General features: G+C 39.8%; 1 protein-coding gene across 1 annotated transcript in view; it reads right to left on the reverse strand.

Moving 5' to 3' along the window:
- The window catches only part of UBXN4 (UBX domain protein 4), a 51,414-nt gene that overhangs the window by 24,852 nt on the left and 5,051 nt on the right, over nt 1-21,511 (reverse strand). Inside the window, exons 2-8 of the mRNA XM_055120991.1 lie at nt 16,246-16,348; nt 12,006-12,034; nt 10,649-10,767; nt 9,668-9,842; nt 6,029-6,122; nt 1,084-1,138; nt 19-183 (exon numbers count right to left, since the gene is read on the reverse strand). Coding sequence (XP_054976966.1) covers nt 19-183; nt 1,084-1,138; nt 6,029-6,122; nt 9,668-9,842; nt 10,649-10,767; nt 12,006-12,034; nt 16,246-16,348 — 740 coding nt within the window. The remainder of the gene's footprint in view (nt 1-18; nt 184-1,083; nt 1,139-6,028; nt 6,123-9,667; nt 9,843-10,648; nt 10,768-12,005; nt 12,035-16,245; nt 16,349-21,511) is intronic.

The following is a 21,511-nucleotide window of genomic DNA, read 5'->3' on the forward strand; positions in this document are numbered from 1 at the left end:
GAAAAAACAATTACTCACCAATGCAATCTGCTGTTTAATACGCTCTCGGGCTGCCCTATCTTCTGCCTTTTCTCTGTTTCTTTCCTCTAACATTCTTTTTGTTAATTCTTCTTCTTGCTTCCTTTTATAATCCAACATCTCTTTTCCAGTTTTTCTCCTTTCAATTTCCTTTTTAATCTCCCTCTGAATTAAAATGAAAGTAAAGTTTTATGAGCCCCAAACCAAAATGTTGAGTTTTCCTAGTTATTATTTTATATGTAAGTCAAAGCTGGTTATAGGGTGTAACCAACAAAACAATCAACTTCAGAAAACGTAAGGATCTAGATGAATTTAATAGAAAGAATTGATGTTTACTATAAATCTTTGCCAATGGTTAAAGTTATATGGTCAAAGTAATTTGAAAGTCAGCTGAATGACAGGCCTTCAGTCTCCAAGGTCAATATGATAATCATTTGGCATGAGAAAAAAAAAAAACTAAGGATGTCATTTAGGTGCACTGAATCACAATAACATGAGAAGACAAAAATAAGCAAAAGCTCTAGTTTTTATTAAAAGAAAGCAGAAAGGTTGAGCTTGATTTGTTTCACAACCAAACTTTTCAATCCAAGTCCCTTTATTCTTAGTGAAAAGACTCATAGGGAGAAATAAATGACCGAATTTATTCGAGGACTTTTTAAGAACACAAAAAAAGTATACAATTCTATAATAAAGGGAAGAATTTAATTTCCCTTATTGTACAACAGTGAGCCATACTAAGTCATCAATAAGTCTGCCAAATTGAGTAAGAAATCAAGAGTTCTCTCATTTGGGGCTGGAGAGATAGTTCAGTGGGCCAGGTACTTAGTATGCAGCTAACCCAGGTTCTATCCCTGGCATCCCATCTGGTCCCCCAAAGCCCACCAACAGTAATTTGTGAGTGAAGAATCAGGAATAAGCCCTCAACATCACTGGGTGTGGCCCAAACACACACACACACACACACACACACACACACACACACACATACACACACACACACACACACACACACACACACAAAACCTCCCCCCTTGAGAAGAGTATTAGTATAGTAATGGACTTTACCTGTTCTTCCTCTTTCCTTTTCTCTTCTCTCCTTTCTTCAAGTTTTTTGGTTAGTCTATGTTTTGAAAGGATATTTATTAGTTACAAAGTATAGTGGAGATACAAACAAAAAACAAAAAAGAAAATCTCCTAATGGCAAAACAAAAACTTACCTTCCTGGCCCCAATTCCACAGGAGAAATTCATGAGTCAATGAAAGACCATCAGAAGCCTAGTTCAAGGCTCAAGCTCTAGTGAGCTTCCCTATAGCTCCCTCTTTCCATCTACATGTTTGATTTTAAAATATATACATTTTCAAAAAATAGAAATGTTTTATCCCTTATATAAACACATTAATATGTAATTTTTACATTTTAAAAACTAAAGCATGTACATAAAATACTGATACTGATACTGCTTAACTCTAAGATGTTCGTCAATTAAAAACCAGTAACTGAGGTGGATGAAAAAGCTCACAAGGGTGGAGAGTATGTGCTGCATGCGTGAAGTTCCCAAGCACTGCTGGCCCAAGCAGCATGGCTATACCGTCTGGCTGAGTATCACTGGGAGTGGCCCACAGGCACAGCCCAGCACTGCTGACATGGTATTTAGAATGCCTTCCTTACAGGCTCAGGAACTCAAATTTCTAGTACTGTGTTCTAAGCACAGTCGTAGCAGCTGTGCTGTTTGAGCCTGGCATCTCTTCAGTCTATGACCCTTCGTACCACAAATAATTTCCAGCCACTAGCCATAGTATGCTTAAACATACTAGTCAGGTATATTTAAGCAGCTCCAAAGAGCCTCTGGACAGGCAACAAAGTTAAAAAGATGTGCAAGCACCAAAACTAGCACTGACAACCACGTATAGGCATGTGTGAGGATTGCAGTGTCTCCTGGTAAGCGGATGTGAGGTCACAGTGATCCCCCGTGAGTGCTACAACTGTAATTTGTGTAATACAACTAAAGAATATGAACCCCTGGTAGTAAGCATATGTGCAAATACCACAACCAAAGGAAAGCTGCCTATATGAGCAGTGTGGCCAAGTGTCTGTAAACACTCTAATCCGATGTGTGAACTTGGATAGCATTATATGTAAACAGTGATGAAGATGACAATTAATTAGGCAGGCCTGGGGGTTGAAGAAAAAACTGAAAGACCATAAAAAAAGCTACAGAGTAATAAAACTCAAACACAAATGGAGATGGAGAGATATCTCAAAAGACTGAAGCACATGCCTTCATGAGGCCAGGGTTTGATCCCCTGAATATCACATGGTAGCTTCAATACTGCCATGAGCAACCCCAAAGCATGGAGCCTGAAACAGACCTGAGCATCACTAGGTGTGGTCCAAAATACAAAGGAAAACGTAACGATTTCTGGGGCAGGATAGAGGGTGGTGGAGTGCCTGCCCCACAAATGTGAAAAGGTGAGGCCTGACTTCAATCCCTGGCACTGCCTTGCAAGCCTGAGTGTGAATCTAGCAGCTCTGCTACTGTGGATCCCTGGTACCACACAAAGTATGTGATCTCTGGGGCATCACAATCAACTATGCTCTGAACAGAAACAACAACTAAGGGAATGGAAGGGAAAACATAAAATAAAAGCAACACAATGATTCTCAGAAGGGGATTTAACTCAATGTCTTGCATGCATGAAACCCTGAGTTCAATCTCTACGACCTTGTGGTCCAGTAGTAATTCCTAAGTGCAAAGTCAGGAGTAACCCCTGAGCATCATTAGGTATGACCCCAAAACAAAACAAAACAAAAAAATAATAATGATGAGAGGAACAGAGAAAGAGGCTCAACAGGCTGGAACACACGCTTTGTGTGCAGAAGGCTCAGGTTCCATCCCCAGCACTGCATGCTTCCCCAAGCAATGAGCTGTGGGGAATAACCCCTAAATATTACTGTTGGGCATGGCCGCACACCAAAACCTGTCAAAACATACAAACAAAAAAACTAAAACAAAGATTCATTGAGAAATTAGAAGTATGTATTAGAGAAAAAAAAAGGGGGAATCACGTAATATCTCACGAGATATTATAAATTAGTATAGTCACCCTAAAAAATTAGCCAAAACCTGAAACACCAAAATTCCTATTCAGATAAATATAGCCAAAAGATACATTTACCATGTGACCTGGATGATGGGTCAATGGCTCATGTTCCTAAGCACTGCAAGCTAGACTCCACTAAAAACCTTTCTCAAACCTACACAATCTACACATAGATTAAAGACCTCAAAATTAGTCCAGCATCCATAAAATACACTGAGAAATAACTTCAGGGCTGTGCTGGATGAACTGGAGAACATAATAAAAAAAAGTCAGAAGGAAAAGGACAAATGTCAGATGATCTCATCTGTGATACGTAGAGAAACAAAATACAGGAACAGACAGTGACTAATGATACTTGGCCTTGTATTATAAAACTTAAATCATCAAGCAGTAAGGGGAAGACATAAGGGAGAAGAAAAAGGTGAAGTAACAAAGTGACGTAAAAAGAATGGAGGATGAGTCTTGTACACTTTGGTGATGGTAAAGGTCCAATAATTTTGACATCAAAACCATACACATGAAGACTATTATAACCATGTTAGCTAAATTACAATAAAACTTTATAAAGTTGTTTTTTAATTAAAAATAAATCTCTAACAGTCTGAAACATAGCACAGAGCTTTTTGTGTGATGCACTGAGTCAATCTCTGGTAGCATACATCTCTGGTAGCATACATGTACACACATACACAAGCACCCTTACAACTGTGGTTCCTCCTTCTCCTGAATTTAAGTATTAATGCTCAGTGACTAGCATTTGCCACTTCTGAATAAAGAGAGGGAAAGATGCTGATTCTTGGGGCTGGAGAGGTGGTACATAAAGTAAGGCATTTGCCTTGCATGTGGCTATGGTGGCTATGACCATAGTTCAATCTCCAGCACCACATATGATGGCAATAACTCTGAATCAAATCCCCAGCACACATGTCCCTTGAGCACTGTCAGGAGTCACTCCTAAGCACAGAGCCAAGTGTGGTCCAAACCTCCCTACTACCCCGGGTCCACCAAAAGAGCTAATCCCTGTATTAGATGAAAGATTGGAAGCTACTAAGAAATAACAGAAAATAAAATGAAACAGAAACTTCCTTTCTGAGAATATCTGACCACAATCCAAAATAAAAGTCTACCTGCTGTTTCTTTTCTGTATCACCTCAAGTCTCAAAATCATTTTCTGTTTTTTTAGTCACTTCACCCCCCACCCCCCCCACACACACAACCCCCCCACAGAGTAGAATGTATAGTTGCAGAACTTGGTGTGAGCAAAACAGAAGGAAAGAAAGGAGTAGTTACTGGGAACTCTGGTTACCCAGTGCTATTCTTCCAACGTTTTGACATTTCCTCATTACTGGGAAAGGATCCAGCATGCTCTTCTCATCAAATTCTGGCACCACCCCAACTCCAATTAAGAACAATCAGAATTCTAGGTTTTGCAAACATGAAGCTGATTTTTTACTGAGTCATGAGTGAACCCAAATATACAATGTCAGTGTTTATTTGAGGGAGGTGTTGTTTGGGGCCACATCCAGTGGTGCTCAGGGACTATTTTTGGATCAGTACTCAGGAGTGACCCATGCAGTACTCAGGGGACCATATGTTCAGGGATCAAACCAGGGTTGGCTAAAGTGTCTGCATGCAAGACAAGGGCATTACCTCCTGTACTATCTTTCTGACCCTGTCAGCGATTATTTTGAACCTTTATTCCCTTGACTGCATCTATGTGAATAAAAAAGGTCATCTCGGACCAGGGAGATAGTTCAAAGAGCTAGCATATAATGCTTTGCATGCAGTAGGACTGGTCCGGTTGCCAGCATCCAATGTATGGCCCCTAAACACCAGGAAGAGCAATCTCTGAGCACTATTTCACTAAGGATCATATTTTAGTTTGGGGGGCCTGGTGAAGCTTAGAGCTTACTCCTAGCAGTGTTCAGGGATCACTCCTGGCAAAGTTCAGGGGACCATATGGGGTGCCAGGATTCGAACTAGGGTTGGTCACATGCAAAACAAGCACCTTACCCCTGGACTATCTCTCTGGCCCAGAATTTCTTTTAACTTCCACGTAACCCTAAATGGGGTTTTAAGTCAGGAAAAAGAGAAAATTCCTGCTATAGATTTATCATTATTTATAACTTTCATGAATCAGAATGTAAGACAGTGATTTGATAATTATCATAAAAAATACTAAACTAGAAAATATAAATCAGAAATTTTATCTGATCATTAGAATACATGACATTTAGTAGACAGCCCCTTATGCAAAACACAGACCTCAGTTCATTAGGGGTAAAATTAGCTGAGTTTTTACTGATCTGTAATTACCATAAAATTAAAATCACGAGTGGCAGATGAAAATACACACACACACACACATCAAAATACCACCAAAAATTATACAAATGGGTGCAAGGATACGTATCAGTGATTTCCATGGATAAGGCCTTAAGTTCACTCTCTGAAACCATCCAACATGCAAAGGTCAATTCTAGCAACACTGCATTTATGATTCTTGGTGCCACGTAAGTGTGGAACCTCAGTAAGAAGAATCAAACACTCCTGACTTTCTCAACAACAGCACTGAGAAGGGGAAAGAATGAGGATACAGAATGAACAGACCTACAACTGACTTGTGACTTCAGAAATACAGGAGATATTTACTTACAGAATACATTTTTTTTTACTTTTTTTTATTGAATCAATGTAAGATAGACCGTCGTTACATAGCTGTTCATGATTGAATTTCAGTCATAGACAGAATATAATCTTTATGATCCAAATAAGTTGGTCGGGTACTAAAAAATTCTACCCACAAATTTCTAAAACTTTATGTGCATAATTTTAACTTTAAATCAAATAACAGAAATAACTAAAACCCACAGTCTTTTACATAGTATTTACAAAAATAAAATCAAACCTTTCTACTCTGACGGTGAGGTCCTCTGCAGGTCTTTGATTTGAGCAACCACTGGGTTCCTGAGACGTCATGGCATGGTCTGAACTTTCTCCTCCTTAAATAAATGGAAAAAAATATAAGAATGTTGTGTTTACTGCTACATTTTTACAAAGTACAAAGCATTCATCAGTAATTTTGTATCTTAAACATTAAATGGATTGGACAAAAAATGAGCTCTTTCTAAATTTGAAATCCGGATCTCAACATAATAATAGCTGAGGACCATTAAGGTAAAGGTAAAAGGAAAACGAAGAAATAGGGGCCGGAGCAAATATTACAGTGGGTAGGGTGCTTGCCTTGTACATGGCCAACTTAGGTTTGATCCCTGGCATCCCAGATGGTCTCCCAAATACCACCAGAAGTTAATTCTTGAGTGCAGAGCCAATAGTAACCTTTGAGGATTGCTGGGTATGGATCCAAAACAAACAAACAAAAAAAAGATGGGGCTAGCCACTGCCACTGTCTGTGGCTCAAAATGCAGGTTTAGCCACAAGCAGTGTTCACTACAGAGCAGCACTGTTCAAGATCTAATGTTGTCCAACTAGTGCCTAGAAGTGCTGGGGCCACAAGGGCCATAGTCAGAGATGCTCAGGAGGACCACTCAGTGCCCCCACAAGCAAGGTAAACATATCGCCCAGCACTAGAAAAATCTGTTTATTATTTAAGCTAAATTTCTACTGAATGTCATGTCACTGGGAGTCAACTGCAGGCTTCCTAAGCCCTAGTTGGGATCCTCCCCACAACAAATATGGTTAAGTTAAAAAAAAAAAAAGTGTCAGGATATATGAGCCAATTTTAGCTAAAACTTAAAAAATGACTAAGCCAAAATCACTGAATGGGCTTATGAACTAACAGCAAATTATGGATTTATTAACTGCAAACTGGAGACTATTAAGAAAAGTTACTGAGGGGGTGGAATGATAGTACAGCTGGTAGGGAGTTTGCCTTGCATGCAGCTGACCCGTTCAATTCCCAGCATCCCATATGACCCACTGAGCCAAGCCAGGAGGAATTTCTGAGTGCACAGCCAACCATAAAACAAAAAAACCAATAATTCTTGGCTGAAGAGCCAGGAATAACCTCTGAACATAACTGGGTGTTGCCCCAAAGCCCTCTTTGCCCCACCCCCCAAAAAATTCTGAAATAAAAGAATTTTGGAAACCATGTAAGTATTTAGCTGCATATGAACTACACTGATAAACAGACCTCTAGGTCTGTACACATTCAAAATCTGAGTGACCTGTGGAGATGAAACTTTAAAATAAAACTCCTGTTTGGGCTGGAGAGATAGTTCAGCAGGTAAAGTACCTGCCTTGTATGCAGCCCACCTGAGTTTGATTCCTGGGAACCCAGATGGTTCTCCAAGCACCACCAGGAGTTACTTCCTGAGTGCAAAACCAGGAGTAACTCCTGAACATCACCAGGTTTGACACCAAAACTAACAATAACAAAAGACTGCTGTAAAGGAACTTGGTACTGTTCCTTATATACCCAAATACTATCATAAGTTATGTTCCAAGCAGAACTAAAGTTAATGGTAGGACTGAAAAAATAGCTCAATAGGTTAGAGCACATGTTTTACATGCAAAAAAGTCCATGTTTAACTCAAAGCATCAACAGAAGTGATTCTCAAACGAACTGGGAGCAGCTCAGAAACAAAAATAAAAAACTTTAAAAAAAAGTCAATGACATATTATAGGGCCTCAACTCAATATTAGGAAGAATTTTTCTAAAAATCAAAATTTGACAATGGAATAAACTTTCTAGCAAGGTAATAAACCTCCTATCATTCAATGTATATAAGCAGAAGTTTGATGATTTTTATCACAAACAACTCTAATCAGTCCTTTATAGTACAATCTTTCTCTTGTTGGAATCAGATAGAGGACATAAAGTACATTAAAGTGCATTAATGCACTTTACACACTTACCTTACAATACAGTCAATCCTGGTTCAATCACCAGTATTATAATGGTCCCTTGAGCATTGCCAGGGGTCACTACTGAGCACAAAACCAGGTAGAGTCCCAGAACACCACACAGTGTGGCCCAAATAACCAAGTAAAGAGAATGGAGAGAGAGTAAGCTACTTGCTCTGAACACAGGTGACCTGAGTTCAGTCCCATGCAGCCCAAATGGTCCCTGGGGCCACCAGGAGTGGTCCTGAGCACAAAGCCAGGAGTAACCCCTGAGAACCACTGACAGTGGCCCAAAAAACAGAAACAAAACCCCAAACAGAGCTCCTGTTCAATTAAAAAAAATTCTCATCACTTCTTATTATTAACCTATAGAAATCACTTATTTCTGTAAGATTTTGTATCTTCATTTTGATTTTAAAAATGCAAAGACTATTGTCTTAAATGTATACAGGTTATAAAAAACAATTTCAAATCTATTAGTGTGGATATTTCAAAATCTTCTAGGCTGGCCAAGCTCATGTGAGCCTGTTCTCATGCTCTACCTTCTTTTTTTTTTTTTGCTTTTTGGGTCACACTAGGCGATGCACAGGGGTTACTCCTGGCTCTGCACTCAGGAATTACCGTTGGCCGTGCTCAGGGGACCATATGGGATGCTGGGATTTGAACCCGGGTCGGCCGCGTGCAAGGCAAACGCCCTACCCGCTGTGCTATCTCTCCAGCCCCTCATGCTCTACCTTCTAAAGGGTGGTTTGTGTAGCTTCTGGTTAGGAGATGGCTGCTTGGACACATGCTGTGAAGCTAGAGTTTGTGCAGGAACCTGAAGATGAACAAGGCCATTCACTGAGAGTAGGAAGAAAAGGAAGGTCCTGAATTGAGAACACCTTTCTCTGTTTAGGCTTTAAGGTTCTGGTCAGGGGCTGGAGCAATAGCACAGTGGGTAGGGCATTTGCCTTGCATGCGGCTGACCCAGGTTCGAATCCCAGCATCCCATATGGTCCCCTGAGCACCGCCAGTAGTGATTCCTGAGTGTAGAACCAGAGTAACCCCTGTGCATCGCCGGGTATGACCCAAGAAGCAAAAAAAAACAAAAAAAGGTTCTGGTCAGAGTCACATAATTCTAAATGTATGCATGGCTTCCCAAAAGGCACGTTTGTGAAGATAAACAGAGAGGGGGAAAGAAATGCTGTGGACTGGGAAAGAATTTATAAAACTACTCAATTACAATTAGAATCCCTAAACAAAAGCAGAAATTCTTGCTTTTCTTGAATTTCATATCAATTCTTGCCTATTAATGTCTGAAGGGCATGTTTATAGACTTCTCTTTCACCACTAAATGATACACACATACATTTTAGACAAACCATTTAACATTTTAAACAAACTAAATGTGAGGGAGAGGGAATAGTATTCTTTTTTTTTTTTTTTCCTTTTTGGGTCACACCCAGCAATGCACAGGGGTCACTCCTGGCTCATGCACCCAGGAATCACCCCTGGCGGTGCTCAGGGGACCATATGGGATGCTGGGATTTGAACCCGGGTCGGCCGCGTGCAAGGCAAACACCCTACCCACTGTGCTATCACTCCAGCCCCGGGAATAGTATTCTTAAAGACGTTAACCCATAGCCTTTAAAGAGGCAAAAGGAGTACTTCTACTATACTCAAAGGGTACACTAAAAATTACCTGTTTCAGAATTTGACTTTGCATCAGTAGTGGATGATGTCTCACAAAATTCTACATTTCTGGACTGAGCATTTTCAGAAGTGTTGTTAGGTTCAAATGAGGTGGAAGGAGTAGAAACTGGGCTTTCTGACTGGCTGCCATTTGCTACTGTTGTTTCTCCTTTTAAAGAGTGCATCTAAGGAGAAAAGATATTGGAACTTAATTGGTAAGAATCTAAAATAATCAAGGTAGATAAAACCAAGTATGAGTAAACCTATTTATACTCAGTAGGAGTTAAAGAAAATATCTTTTAGGCCAATCAAAGAGCTAGAGCACAAGGTCTGAGGTCCAACCCCCAACACTTCGTGGGTTCCCAAACACTTCCAGGTCTAGCCCAGGCAGGGCCTAAAACTGCTAGAGAGACACGAAAACAAGCAAAAACCAGAACATTTTCTAAAAAGATGATACTAAAATATTATATGTAATACAAAACATGATATAAACACATAGTGAATGAACTCTTGAACTCTTGTTTTCTTACAAGATAACAAGAGCTAAAAGATTTTTAAAGTACAAATTGATTTTCCTAGACTTTAAAAAAAAAAAGTTACAGGTTATATATAATAGTCATTTGCCTAAAATGAATGCAAATAAGAAGCCGAGTATGGTCTTTTAAACATAGCAAGCGGTATGTCATCAGTTCTCTCTTAATAACAGGTACTCTCTTAATAACAGTTACCTGCTTTATGTGGTTGGGTGAGGGAAGAAAAATAAAAGGGGGGTAAGAAAAAAAAAAGGGGGAAATAAAGAAGTCACTCAAGTATACAGGCACCTCTCAACTTTATAATGCTATTTACCAGTCCAGGAAGACATATTTAACTTCTATTAAAAATAATGGCATGGCAAGTTCTTAAATATTCAGAGTGGCTCCAAAAATATTATCAAATTCCTAACATATTGTCTTCCCATGTTTATAAAAAGACCAATTTGGTTCCTTCTTACCTGTCGGACTTTGTGAATTCTGGTAACAAGTTCGTCTGCAGAAACACTTCCTGCTATTACTTCCAAAGGAATTCCACTGTCTCCAATAAAAAAGCTGGATGGAACACACACTACAGGATCTGTACAGTTTAATTAAGTCTTAACAACTGATGGGAGACAAAGGAATACTTATACAAAATATCACTGCTAATAGGGCAAAAAAAGTCACCTATAAATTTCACAATATAATCTGTTGGATTATAGTTCTAAGCATTTTAACACTGGTTTGTCCTTGCTCCTCCCGCAGGGATCTCAGGTATACTGAGTTACACCCATCAAGTGCTCTTAAGGCACACCTAATTCCATCAGGTGTGCCTAATCCTCTGTGTTTATCTTTAACCTCTCCTTTGTGATCTTCTTCCCGTTAATCACTTAGATCCCCAAATTAGACCCTGTAACTTGTAAAGTCAAATTCATCTGAGGGGGGCTGGAGCAACAGCACATCGGGTAGGGCGTTTGCCTTGCATGCAGCCAGCCGACTCGGGTTTGATTCCCAGCATCCCATATGGTCTCCCGAAGCACCGCCAGGAGTAATTCCTAAGTGCATGAGCCAGGAGTAACCCCTGTGAATTGCCGGGTGTGACCCCAAAAGCAAAAAAAAAAAAAATCTTCTGAGGGCTCTGAATTTTGTATATGAAAGTGAAATAGTGCTTTTCTCTTTCCCTTATGTCCTTTGCATAGTTTATTAATAAATAAATTTAATGTGAACGTTTAAATGGATACTGGCTAAGGAAAGGAGATAGAATTCAGCCCCTAGGCAGTTACCCTAGCAGGAATTTGGAGTGCTGAGCACTCAGATGAGATTTTGTCCTTGAGTAATTTTCCTAGAAGACCTTCCCCTGAAGAAAGTCTTTACATCTATTCATTGTTTATGATAATATTCTACCATGCCTATGAAAAATTTCTACCCCAAACCCTTCCTGATTTCTCTGTAAATAATGTTGTAAGACTTGAATAAATGGCCACTGATTACCAACATGCCTGTGGCCCCAGTTCCTCGGCTCATCTGTTGCTGTTGGTTGGGGAGAGGTAGGTATGGTGATTTGGCCACGGCGGGATGGTGACATCCAGGAATAGCAACAATAATAAACAAAAATTCATAATTTCAATTATATTATAAAACTTTCATACTGCATTAAAGATAATCACAATTTAGTAGTTTTTCTATACCAGTCACTAGAATATACTGCCTCAAAGACAGTAAAGGTTCCATAAACATGAATGTATGAACTCCTAAATAATTTTAAAATGTCATGAACTAACCAAAAGGAAGAAATCCTCAAATTATATAGAAACGAATTCTTCACTGAAAGGATACAGATTTGTGAAAACTGGAGACAGGCTTCACTGTAAAACAAAATCAAACAGAAAATCACTAGATGAATATACAACTTTTTAAAAAGTTTTTTTACATTTTACTGTACTAGTTACAAGTAAGTACCTCAAGCTAACAAGTGGGCTGGAGCGACAGTGGGTAGGGCATTTGCTTTGCAAGCGATCGACATGGGTTCGATCCCTCCGCCACTCTCAAAGATCCTGGCAAGCTACCAAGAGTATCTCACCCACAAGGCAGAGCCTGGCAAGCTCCCCGTAGCATATTCGATATGCCAAAAACAGTAACAACAAGTCTCACAATAGAGATGTTACTGGTGCCCGCTCGAGCAAATCTATGAGCAATGGGATGACAGAGACAGTGACAGTTACAAGTACTTTTCTAAAACCAGTTCCTTTCATAGCCACCTCTGGAAGAAGATGTAATTCTTACTCCACAGACTCACTTTAATTTTAAAGTCTTTAGATTAAACAACTACTTGCTCTTGGGGCTGAAGCAATAGCACAGCGGGTAGGGTGTTTGCCTTGCACGTGGCTGACCCAAGTTCGATTCCCAGCACCCTATATGGTCCTCTGAGCACCGCCAGGGGTGATTTCTGAGTGCAGAGCCAGGAGTAACCCCTGTGCATGACCCAAAAAGCAAAAAAACACCCAAAAAAACAAACAACTACTTGCTCTTGTAACCCATTAAGACCCAATGACTAAAACTCAAGTTATTATCTGCCAGTTTGATTACTCAGCAACAAGAATATCTGTATACAAGATCTTGTAACGAGACAATGTTAATGCCTATGACTTACGTGTGCAGGTGATTACGTACTTCATAATAATAATTCGAAACACTGTATCAACCAAAAAATGACTAATTACCCAATTCTAACAGGGAAAAGGGTCCATACTATATGTCCAATGTTACCATTTTTGTAAAATGAAATGGGAGGGGGGAGACAGAGATAGGAGAAAGACTTTTTAATCAGTCTTCTTATCAGATATATGGTCCCCTGGATACTCCAAGGGGCCAGAGGTGAAAATCATGTAAATGGGAGCAAGGGGAAGGGTGAAGAGCATGATACACAGGGAGTCACAAAGAAAACAAGTCAGAAGAGGCCATGATTGGAAAAAGGTCTAGTAACATTGTCTACGTGATGAGTAAAATATACATACAGGGCTGGATAAAGTCCAAAGGCAGGTGTGTATGCCATGCATGTATGAGGACCAAGTTTGATACCCCTGCACTACAGGACCCCTCACCCCACGCAGTTGTAATCTGATGGTCCCCAGCACTCTGGAAACTCAAAGCAGCACTGCAATCACCAGGTCATGCATGGTCACACATGTACTGCAGGTCTGATTATTCCCTATGTATAGTAAGGAGCCCTCCATAAAATACACTTATGTATACAGACCAATGTTTAAGAATAATTCCAAAAATTAAATAATGCTTCGAAAGACTAGAAGTTCCTTTAATTATCATGAAAATATAAGACAGGGCTAGAGTGATAGTACAGCGAGTAAGGCGTTTGCCTTGCACGCGGCCAACCCGGGTTCGATCCCCGGCATTCCATATGGTCCCCCGAGCACTGCCAGGAGTGATTCCTGAGTGTAAAATCAGGAGCATCTCTGAGCATCTCTGGGTGTGACCCAAAAAGCAAAAAAAAAAAAAAGATAATAGAAAATATAAGACAATATAAAAAACTTACTCAGATGTCTACGTTCTCAGATAAGTACTATAAACATTTATTTTTGAGAGGGGGAGGGAGTCAGGGCAAAACCAGTCGTGCTTGGAGTCTATTCCCAGTGCAGCACTGAGTTTGCTGTGCCAGGTTTCCTTGGGGGACCATAAAGTGCCAGGAATTTAACTAGGGCTCCCACATGGAAAGTAATGCTCCAACACTCTGGACTACCTCATGGACCAACACTGCAAACCTGTGATATATTTCTTATTACTTTATTTTTAATGCAAGCCATCGTCATAAATTAATATATACTAAGTATTACCAAAACACAAGGTAATTCAGTTATTATGATATAGTAAATGTACTTCTAGTAACTGGAGCGATAGCACAGCGGTAGGGCATTCGCCTTTCACGCAGCCAATTCGTGTTTGATTCCTCCGCCCCTCTCGGAGAGCCCGGCAAGCTATCGTACCTGCACGACTGAGCCTGGCAAGCTACCCGTGGCATATTGGATATGCCAAAAACAGTAACAAGTCTCACACTGAGAGACGTTACTGGTGCCCGCTCGAACAAATCGATGAACAATGGGATGACAGTGACTTCTAGTAACTTAATACATATTTCAAAGACATATTAATTGATTCTATTAGCACTGAGTGAAAAGATATCATACTAGTCTATAATAAAAAAAAAATCAACAATCACCATATCGTACTAGTATGAAATTTAAAAATTCTAGGTAAGTAATCAGAGACAGCTAATGGGCTCGGTGCATTACATATGGAATACTCAAGTTCATTCCTTGGCTCTGCATGATTCCGAGAGTACCATTTGGTATGGCTCAAAACACACAAAAAAATGTTTTAAAATACCAGTTTATCAATCTATATGTAATATCAAGAGCTCTGAAACTTGTACATTTTCCACATTCCAATAAACTCTCATTCCACCTGCCATTACTAATTCTAAAAGGTGCTTCTAGAAGATAATAATATAGTTTAATAATATATAGCAATATATTCATCTTTTGTACATTACAGAATGAGGGATGTGGCTCAGAGTCAAAGCACATGCCTTGCATGCATGAGACCTGAGCTCAAATCTTCAACACCACAATAAAACAAAACCAGTACAGCTAAAAAATGATTTGGTAATTGCCATTGTAAAGCAGACTGTACCATTACACACTTTATGTTTTTATTAATATTTAAATTTTTTTAATTTTAAGTTTATAAACAGAGTCAGAGAGAGTACAGCAAATACAGTGCTCGTCTTGCACACAGCTAACCCAGGTTCAATCCCCTCACCCCATATAATCCCTAGAGGCTCACCAGGAGTGATCCCTGAACAAAGAGTCAGAATTAAGCCCTGAGAACCACTAAGTGTGGCCCAAAAACCAAAACCAAGCAATGCCCAGGGGCCTAGGAGCTGCTCTTAGCGAAGATGGGCCTGGTGCTGCTTGAATCCAGCAGTGCTGGTGGTTGTCAGGGTCACCAAGGCAGTGCCCAGGAAATCGTGCATGCCAGCATGAATTCTAGCCCTTTGAGCTATCTCCCTAGCTTTAGAGGTAAATTTTTGAATATTTTAGTCTTAATAGTAACTTGAGTGGGTGAGTAGCCTTCTGGAAATGCTCAAGGGCTACTTTCAGTTCTGTATTCCGTGGTCACACCTGGTAGTGCTCAAGAGGCAACAAATTGGGGCTATGGGGACTGAAGCAATAGCACGCACAACGGGTAGGGAGTTTGCCTTGCATGCGGCCGACCCGGGTTCGATTCCCAGCGTCCCATATGGTCCCCCGAGCACCGCCAGGAGTGTTTCCTGAGTGCAAAACCAGGACTAACCCCTGTGCATCGCCGGGTGTGACCCAAAAAGCCAAAAAAAAAAAAAAAAAAGTATTTTTAAGCAGAAAAAATAAAACACAAAACAATCCTGTACTCTGAGGGTCCTATAAATGTCCCAGTTTCTATTACATCAAATGCTTCCATTACCAAAATGGGACCTAAATAGAGATGCCAACTTTCATTCATACATATCACATATGTATACACACATATATATATGTATATGTGTGTGAGCATGTGTATGTGTATCCATCCAATATATGATTTACATTAGTTCTGTCAAGTTTTGGGAAACTGACACCTAAAATTCTTTGCATTTGCGCTACATGCACAAATTACTTGGAGAGACAAAAACTTAAGTTTCTTCAACAAGACAGAATAAATTTGGAGGGGCCAAATGATAGCATAGCAGGTAAGGTACTTGCCTTGCACCCGGCTAACCAGGCTTGATCCCTGCACTCTATTCTCCCCCACTCTAGGAGTGGGGGAGGTCACTGCCATACCTCCTCCACTCCTGCTCCTCACTAACTCCTGCTCCTCACTACAGAGGAGTGCTAGGAGTAATTACTGAATGCAGAGCCAGGAGTAACCCCTGAGCATTAATGGGGATGGGCCAAAACAAAAAAAGTAGTAAATAAATACTTAAAAAGAAGAAGCAATTTGGGAAAAGGCAATCAGAATTTACGCCCCCAATAAAACATAAACCTACCTTTTGGTATCAATTTTAATAGCAACAAAACTGTTTGAAGATGCTTCTGTCACTTTCTCATCTTCCCAACTTGCAGCCATCTGTGTAGACTGCTCATCATCACCTGTAAAATATCAGAAGGTTCTTAAAAAACAAGTATCTGCTGCCTGCATACCGTTTTCCCTTAAAATCTAGAACTTCAAATGAAATATAATCCCATAAGTACTATTTTTTTATCAAAATAACACAAATTTTCTGTAAGAGCAAAGTATGACTAGATTATACTATAACAATTTAAAAGAAAAAACAACTACTGCTAATTTCACAAGTATTTTTATGTTTTGCCTTTTTGGTTTTTGAGCTATACCTGGCAGGGTGAAGAGGTTATGCCTGGCACTGTGCTCAGGGATCATTCCTGATGGTGCTTAGGAGACCATACGTGGTGTCAGGGATCAAATAGGATTGCCTTGTGCAAGTCAAGTGTCCTATCTACTATATCTCTCTGGCCCCATGTTCTCATTTTAGCAAATAAATGTACAGTATCTTCCTTTCTGTAGCAGCTTTCTGTTGCATTTAAATCTTCTACACAGCAGCATTAATTTTCAGAATTATTTCATGGTAGACAAGCACAATTCTGTTTATAGTTTGAACCTGCCTTTTATTATAGGTATGCAAATTATAAAAGCTATACTGATAACAGGCTAATTTGTGGTATAGTATACAATTCAGTATACTGGCTACCATAGTAGAGGTGTTAGTGATTGGAAAACTCTATGAAGGAGCCCTCTGGGGTACTGGAAGTATTTATATCTTGGTCTAGGTAACAGTTACATTAGTGTATTCATTCAGATTCATTGTGTTTAGTGTATACACTAAGAAAAACACTGAGAATATACACTGAGTGTATATTTATTTGTACCATCTATCATTTATATTTATACTTTCTATCAAGCCATACCTAAGCAATAAGATGTTTGAAGTATTATGTCTATTAGGAGATTATTTCCAGCTTATAGCAGTCAAGATAAGAAAGCAAACTCTTATTTGGCAAACGTACATATGCTCATGTGCACATGCACACCCACAAACTAGAATTCTCTATTTTTAAAAGGATGAGGGTTAGAGACTGAAACACAGGTTTTTCGTGCAGAAAAGGTCTGGGTTTGATCTCGAGAACCACCTGATTCCCCTCCTAGCTTTCCCAGGAACTCTCTTGAGCACAAAGTTGGGAGTAGTCCCTGAGGACTGCCAGGTGTGGCTCAAAAATAATAAAGGAAAACAGAAAGAGATGAAACTCTACATTTTCAACATTAATGAACCTTCCAGGGAATATAAGTGAAAAATCAGAACAAGAAAAATACTATATAGAAAATACTATATCTTTCTATAGTATTATATAAATACTATAAAATATGGAATACAGAGGAATACAAAGAAAATTATTTAAAAAAACAAAAAACTTTTTTGGATAGAGATTAATGGTTACAAAAAAAAGAGGGAACTGAAGTGTATATGAAACAGATCAAGTTGGTGATGGATGGAAATTATACTTTTCTATATAAAAGTATATAAAGATGCTGAATTTAAGTGTTGGCAGTACACCTGAAACCCATACAATGCCATAAACCAATGTTATCGCAAAGAAAATTAATAACAGTATAGATTCAGCACAAGAAATAGCATGCATATGACCTGTCTGATTCCCAGCACAAAAGGTTCTCCACAAGCATCTTGGAATGAAAACGTGGGAGCTATAACTTAGCACCAAATACTTAGGCCCTAGTACTGAACTAGTTTGGTTAGGTGAGTGAGTAGCACTGCAAGTGGCCCCAAGACTCCCTGAGCACCACTTAGGAGGCCCAGAAAATACAAATAAAAATTTTAAAAATTATTTCCATTTAAAACTATAATGTCTAGATTTTGGCCTAAAATTTCACCCCTTGGTAAGCAGCAGAAAATTACCTAAATCAATAAAAATTACTTGAGGTTACCAGAGCTAAGTACTTTCTGAAAGGCAAGCAACTTTTGCCAATTTATGCAAAGACTGTTTCATAAAAATGATTCCATACCTCTTCTTCAACTATTTTCCCCATCCTACATACATCCTTCTTCCCTAATTTAATCCATTCTTAGTTATATCAGCAATCTGTTTACACTAATTTAATCTTTTCACTTATTAGGCCAAAAACCTTATCAACTCTACCTCCACATTTTACTGATTTTACTCAGATTTGACCACTTCTTACTACTTCCTCTTCTACCACCTTGATTTAAGCTACCGTTTTCATCTAGATGATTAAGACTGCCTCTTGGACCAGAAAAACAGCGCAATAGGCTGGAGTGTACTGTAGGGATACTGTTTAGATACTCAGCACACTTACTCTCTTCAAGCTTCATAAGGAGTGATACCCCTGAGCTAGTATAGTATAGTATAGTATAGTATAGTATAGTATAGTATAGTATAGTATAGTATAGTATAGTATAGTATAAAAACAAAATTTTGTCTTCTAATCTCCCTAATCAGTATGTCATGTTTTTTAAAAGTTGAAGAGGCCAAAAAAAGGCACAACAGGTTGAGCATATGCTTTGCATGTAGGAGGCACAGGCTCTACTGCCAACACCACCTGGTCCCCTAGCAATCTCTGAGAGTAGCAAGTCCCCTCCTCACTGACCCTGCACTGCTGGGCATGGTCTCTTAAGAGCAGAAACAACTCTCTCCCTCAAAAAGTCAGAACTATAGTCAAGCTTCTGCTCAAAATCCTATGTGAGGCACCTTATTTCCTCAAAATGAAAGCCAAAGTCCTAACAAATGATCTCGGACTTCCATTTCCCTCTGATCAAACAGTTTTCTTGCTGTTCTCTTTCTCTTTAATACTCAACTTTGAAGGACATCCTCTGTTTTAAGGTACCTGTACCATTTCCTCTGCCTGAGATGTTATTTCACCAGATATCCACAAAACTGACTCAACTTTCTTAAAATATATTCAAATATTATCCTAATAGTCTCTCTTAATCACTTTAAAAGTATAACCTTCAAATATCTGCAAAGTTCCTTTATTCCTGCTCCCCCCTCCCCCCATGATTTAGCACATTTTAACACACTATTGTTTTCCTAGCTCTAATTACGGTTTGTCATCTTCTGCTAGAATGAAAGATCCATGAGGACAAGGATGTTTTCCCTTTTTTTTTTTTTTTTTGTGGGGAGGTGGTTGGGGGTTTGGGTCACACCTGACAATGCTCCAGGCTCTGCTCTCAGTAATTACTTCTGGGGTGTTCAGGGCACTATTATATGGGATGGTTGGAACTGAATGCAAGTCAGCCACATGCAAGACAAAAGCTCTATCCGCTGTATCACTTTAGCCTGAGGAGGGTTTCCTTTTTATTTACTGCTACAATCAAATGCTTACAATATCTCTAGCCCCCTTGAGTATGTATTTATGTGATGACATCCAGGAATATCAAGTATAGGAATTAAGAAAAATCTAGACATAGAAGGGAAACAGTAACTAGAAAGCATTTGCAGACTCAGACCTAAACAAATATTCTCTGCCCTGGAGCTAGAGTAATAATATAGTGGGTAAGGTGCTTGCCTTGCAACTAGCTTATCCAAGTTGGATCCCCCAAAATGCTCCCCAAGCACCAAGGAACCCTGAACACTGCTGAGTGTTGCCCCTTAACAAAAACAAAACAAATAAAGGTTTCCATTAGCAGATTTTCAGATGCTGAAGCAGAATAGGGGGAAACTATTATTTGCAGTGAGATCTTATGAACATGTCTCCAGAGAGATGTAAAATTCCTAGAAAATAATTCCATTCGATAACAATCTAGAAAATCTCTATGGAAACAGTCTTACTATAAATACTTTGTAGAAGACTTTTAAGCATGAGAGGTTCTTTTCATTATTTCATAAATTCACTATTTTATTCCAAGGGGTTGAAGAGATAGCATACTATTCCAGGGAGTTGGAGAGGCCTGAATACTATTTTATTCCTTATTTACTTTGTACAATAAACTGTAGTACTGCACTGTCGTCCCACTGTTCATCGATTTGCTCAAGCAGGCACTAGTAACGTCTCCACTGTGAGACTTGTTACTGTTTTTGGCATATCAAATACGCCACAGGTAGCTTGCCAGGCTCTGCCATGTGGGCGGGATACTCTTGGTAGCATGCCGGGTTCTCCGAGAGGGACATAGGAATTGAACCCGGGTCAGCTGCATGCAAGGCAAACGCCCTACCCACTGTGCTATTGCTCCAGTCCAATAAATTAAATACCAAAATAATGGCATACTATCTGTCCCCAGTGGAGTTTAAAATCAAAATTAAATACAATGGGGAATGGGGCTGGAGCAATAGCACAGCGGGTAGGGCGTTTGCCTTGCACGCGGCCGCCGACCTGGGTTCGATTCCCAGCATCCCATATGGTCCCGAGCACCGCCAGGAGTAATTCCTGAGTGCAGAGTCAGGAGTAACCCCTGTGCATCACCAGGTGTGACCCAAAAAGCAAATAAATAAATAAATAATAAATACAATGGGGAAGGGGCTGGAGCAATAGCACAGCGGGTAGGGCGTTTGCTTTGCACACAGCCGACCCTAGTTCGATTCCCAGCATTCCATATGGTCCCCTGAGCACCGCTAGGGGTAATTCCTGAGTGCAGAGCCAGAAATAACCCCTGTGCATCACCGGGTGACCCAAAAAGAAAAAAATAAAATAAAATGGGGAAAAAGAACAAAGCTATGAGAGAAAAATAAAGTCTATCTGAATTGGTCAAAGAAGTTCTCTATGGGTGACAATACCTAAAGGATAAAAGAGCTTGGCTGGGGAGCTAGGCTACCTCAGTGGTAAGAGCATTTACTTTGCGTGCGTGATATTCTGTATTTAGTCCCTGGCATCACACCAAGAAAGAAAAAGAAAAGATGAAAAGGCTGAGCCATACCATGATTCACAGTTCACTGTATCACTGTCATCCTGTTGTTCATTGGTCTACGCCAGCGGGCACCAGTAATGTCTCTATTACACTCAGCCCTAATGTTTTAGCAGCCTCTCTTTACTCGACTTTCCCAACAATTGGAGGCTCTTTCAGGGTCAGGGGAATGAGACCAATTGTTACTGTTTTTGGCATATCGAATATGCCACGGGTAGCTTGCCAGGCTCTGCCGTGTGGGCGGGATACTCTTGGTAGCTTGCCGGGCTCTCTGAGAGGTATGTATATATCTCTTACTGTATTTTGGAAATGAACACGCCACGGGGAGCTTGCCAGGCTCTCCCAAGTGGGCAATAGACTCTCG

Source organism: Sorex araneus, chromosome X (genome assembly GCF_027595985.1).
Source record: "Sorex araneus isolate mSorAra2 chromosome X, mSorAra2.pri, whole genome shotgun sequence".
Classification (NCBI taxonomy): Eukaryota; Metazoa; Chordata; class Mammalia; order Eulipotyphla; family Soricidae; genus Sorex; species Sorex araneus.